The sequence below is a fragment of the Pecten maximus genome, chromosome 18 (assembly GCF_902652985.1).
Source record: "Pecten maximus chromosome 18, xPecMax1.1, whole genome shotgun sequence".
Lineage (NCBI taxonomy): Eukaryota > Metazoa > Mollusca > Bivalvia > Pectinida > Pectinidae > Pecten > Pecten maximus.
Genome location: NC_047032.1, coordinates 27,932,510 through 27,937,256, shown reverse-complemented (window position 1 = coordinate 27,937,256; position 4,747 = coordinate 27,932,510). Strand labels below are relative to the sequence as shown.

General features: G+C 34.8%; 1 protein-coding gene across 1 annotated transcript; it reads left to right on the top strand.

Annotated features, from left to right (window-relative positions):
- Window positions 1-3,199: 3,199 nt before the first annotated feature.
- On the top strand, window positions 3,200-3,812 carry LOC117316616 (the record flags this gene model as incomplete). Its single annotated transcript, XM_033871290.1, is given in 1 exon segment — window positions 3,200-3,812. A coding segment is annotated over 1 exon segment (217 nt), but the record flags the coding sequence as incomplete, so codon positions are not given.
- Between the last annotated feature and the right edge of the window lie 935 nt (window positions 3,813-4,747).

Below are 4,747 nucleotides of genomic sequence, written 5' to 3'. Positions count from 1 at the left end.
GCATTTTATTTAGGAGAAGAGAGACAATCATGATTTCTTCAATTGTCTCCCTTACAATATATGTATTGCATTTTATTTAGGAGAAGAGAGACAATCTATGATTTCTTCAATTGTCTCCCTTACAATATATGTATTGCATTTTATTTAGGAGAAGAGAGACAATCTATGATTTCTTCAATTGTCTCCCTTACAATATATGTATTGCATTTTATTTAGGAGAAGAGAGACAATCTTTGATTTCTTCAATTGTCTCCCTTACAATATATGTATTGCATTTTATTTAGGAGAAAAGAGACAATCTATGATTTCTTCAATTGTCTCCCTTACAATATATGTATTGCATTTTATTTAGGAGAAGAGAGACAATCTATGATTTCTTCAATTGTCTCCCTTACAATATATGTATTGCATTTTATTTAGGAGAAGAGAGACAATCTTTGATTTCTTCAATGGTCTCCCTTACAATATATGTATTGCATTTTATTAAGGAGAAGAGAGACAATCTATGATTTCTTCAATTGTCTCCTTTACAATATATGTATTGCATTTTATTTAGGAGAAGAGAGACAATCTATGATTTCTTCAATTGTCTCCCTTACAATATATGTATTGTATTTTATTTAGGAGAAGAGAGACAATCTATGATTTCTTCAATTGTCTCCCTTACAATATATGTATTGCATTTTATTTAGGAGAGTGAGACAATCTTTGATTTCTTCAATTGTCTCCCTTACAATATATGTATTGCATTTTATTAAGGAGAAGAGAGACAATCTATGATTTCTTCAATTGTCTCCCTTACAATATATGTATTGCATTTTATATAGGAGAAGAGAGACAATCTTTGATTTTTTCAATTGTCTCCCTTACAATATATGTATTGCATTTTATTTAGGAGAAGAGAGACAATCTATGATTTCTTCAATTGTCTCCCTTACAATATATGTATTGCATTTTATTTAGGAGAAGAGAGACAATCTTTGATTTCTTCAATTGTCTCCCTTACAATATATGTATTGCATTTTATTTAGGAGAAGAGAGACAATCTATGATTTCTTCAATTGTCTCCCTTACAATATATGTATTGCATTTTATTTAGGAGAAGAGAGACAATCTATGATTTCTTCAATTGTCTCCCTTACAATATATGTATTGCATTTTATTTAGGAGAAGAGAGACAATCTTTGATTTCTTCAATTGTCTCCCTTACAATATATGTATTGCATTTTATTTAGGAGAAGAGAGACAATCTATGATTTCTTCAATTGTCTCCCTTACAATATACATGGTATTTTAGAGAGGAGTCAATCTCATTAGGATTTCATGAATTGCCTCCCTTACAATATATGTATGGTGTTTTAGTTTGGAGGAGAAAGCCAACCACAACCATGATTTCCAATTGTCTTTTTTTCATTATTTTTGATAATGCAATATTAAAAATATCATTATTTTTTCAATAAAAAAGTACAAAGCTTTCAAAACTGTTTTATTGATTTTGACAATAGGTTTCACAATTACTTAATGAAAAAGGCAGATTCCATCAATCTTTATCTGAACTTATTTTCAATATTTATTCTTACATTTCCTGATAGGTTTGATTTAAAAACAAATATATACATGATGTGGTGTAGCTTGTTTCCAGTGATACGGTCTAGTCTGTTGGAAAAGTTAGTTCTGACGCAGTGATGGAAAATCTGTGACATCATTTAAATGGTTGAATATTTTAGGAAAGTCTCTATCGACCAGATTTATAAGTAAGCAATATCAAAGATGCCATCAAGTACATACACTATAGTTACCGTATGCATAAAGAAGCTGCCATTGATAATGGTTTGTTTGCTAGATTTATCGCCCCGTAAACAGCTAGGATCATTTGAGACGTGGATTCCTTGTAGTAGTTAGTGACTACCTCACTAAAAAACACACGGGAGGTCCGTCGCATGCAGTCCAAAGCAATTAGGGAAATGTCTACCCCATGGACACAACCAATACAGCGCAGACCAGCCTGTTCCTCAGCTCCGAGAGAAACACTTACCGACACGGGTAAGGAGCTTCGAACCACTCATTTAATCTTGGAAAGTAAAAAACACACAAGCAGATACTAGTAGTAGAATTTTGTTTTAAATACAACTGCGTCATACAACTTTTTGTCCTTCTGATACTAGATATAAAAGGAAAGGTCCTCCTCATCATAATTCAATTAACTTAAATTTGAGATATTGTATAGGAAAACATGTACGACTAGTGTATATCCCGAATCAGCTTCATAATTCAGTTTGACGTGGCATGCAGGTTACAGCAACTCTCGGGAACTAGAATCTACCAACATTGCGTAACACAAGATCGCATAAACACATATATCTCTCATAATGTAAGATAAATGTTCCGAAAGGATAAGCGTCTTCGGCTTATACATAAGATCTAGGTACTGTCACGTTATGAAAATACACTGAACCACATCAACAGCAAACACACATCACGGATAGAATATTTTTATTTGATACGATAGGTGTACCTTTAAACTTTGTGTGATACATACACCCCATTGTTGTAAATATCATGACTTTTATATAGATAGAATGTAAATATAAAAAGGTACGTCACAAAACAAACTATAACACTCAGACCACGAAATGCACAGCTCCAGCACATGTTTCGGTCGGTCATAATTTATGCTCATTGTGATTTTATGGAACACTTCATCTCGTTTGTATGATTTTATTGCTATTTCAGAGTTTATTGATTCATTGCGTCATATATCAGGCTGACCACCTTACATTGGGCTGTCATGGTAACCGTGTTGTGTTTTGAATTTGCGAAAACATGGTTCCATGACCAATCCATCGCTTAATTTACTACCTAGTCATATAATTAGAGTTTGTTGGGTACTTCATCATACAAAATTCTTATCAGAACGTTATGGTTCAGGTATCTGTATACTTCATGTTAACTCACCAGGAGAGTTTGTTGATAATTAAATATCACGGATTTTATAGAATCTATTTATTAGATACGTCAGGTGTACCTTTAAACTTTGTGTGATACATAGACCCCATCGCTGTAAATATCACGACTGATACATATATAGATATTAACAAGTACGTTTCATTCAAAAGAATGTTCATATAAAAAGGTACGTCACCAAAACCAAATCAGAATATATATATATATATATGTGTATTCTTCCTATTAACGGATATAGAAATGTTTACCTGTGCAAAAATCCGCCGTACTTTGTATACGTATATAAGTCGACGACATACTAGCATAATCTCTTCACTAGCCACCAGGACTGACACAGCTGTCGTTTTTATTCTGAAGGACTATTTTTCCGAAGGTTGTATAATTTATATAAAATCTAGTCATCATGTAACGTTTCATCGGAACTTACACATGTTTGTAGATTGGTACATGTACAGAACTCTGAGTAATTACTGACAAAAATGCTTTGCAGTTACCATTGATTTCCAAACGTTGAAAGTCCACCAGGAAAAATTAACTGAATCTTGTAGGTTTAATCAAAATCCCATTTCTTAATTGAAGTTCATAATTTGATCAGAAGTATTGAAGGGACGTACCAAGATACATTTCAAGAATGGGCTGTATCGGAGATTCTTCTAAACTAGCATGTGTTGCACTTATTGTGATCATCGTCAGTTTCGTATGCGCATGCGTGGCCATCTTCACGCCGTTCTGGCAGCAGCTTGAGAGTAATGGTAACATCACCTACTCAGGCCTAATCACTACCTGTCAGAACAGCGTCAGTGACTGCTTCACCATCGACAACATCCTCAGCACCTACCAGGGAACAGGTAAGCCAGTGGCAAATCCTCGTCCGAAATCTAACTGTTTCGCTTGTGATATACATAGAACCCCTTGTCAAGGTAGTGCCAAAGACTCGCATTTCGCCATTCCATGTAGTCTACATGGATTAGTTCCATATAAAAAAAGATCCAATCGCTACGCGGAATAATTTCTTTTGTAAATAACAATAGGTGCTAGATTGAAGCCAATGCGGTCCAATTTCACTTTGATGTTGGCACACCATCCTATCATCTATATTAAAGGAATAACTCGATTCCCAACTCATTATAATTCGTCGAGTGGAATACTTCAATCTAACTATGAGTTCCCCATCACTTATCGTATGTTGTAGGCCTATCTATTACATATTTACATATACTACCCCTGTACCCCCCCTTGCTGGCTTGGGGGTTTTACCCCAATGATCGCAGAATGCGACTAATATAATATTTAGATATTCTTTTCACAGTAATTTGTTTGCTTTGTTTTCAAGCGTCTCCTTGACATCCGTTTTTCCCGGCTGTTGTGAGGACGTTAGACACTTTTCTTTCTAAAATGTCTCTATTGATAGTGCCTCTTGTTTTGTCTTTAGTTGAGCGTTCACCCATATGAGGCAGGCTTTGAGTTCTGTCACTTGACAGACACGTGCGAGATCCTCTAAAAAGGAAGTTGTTTCTCCTGCTAAACGCTCAGCATTTTAGAAGTGGAACGACTGGTTCGCCCGATGTCAGTATTTAAAGTGACCGGTTGAGGTTACACTATAGAGTATTCATTAGGTCCGCATTATTACAAGGAGACAAATATGAACATGTTGCACCGTGCCAAAACACACACATTTTCCTCACACAAACATCTCGTACATGGAGAATAACAACCTCAAATGGTAATAGCTGTTGATAGGATGTTTAACAATGTAAAATTCAACCAACGTGTTCAAAGATGC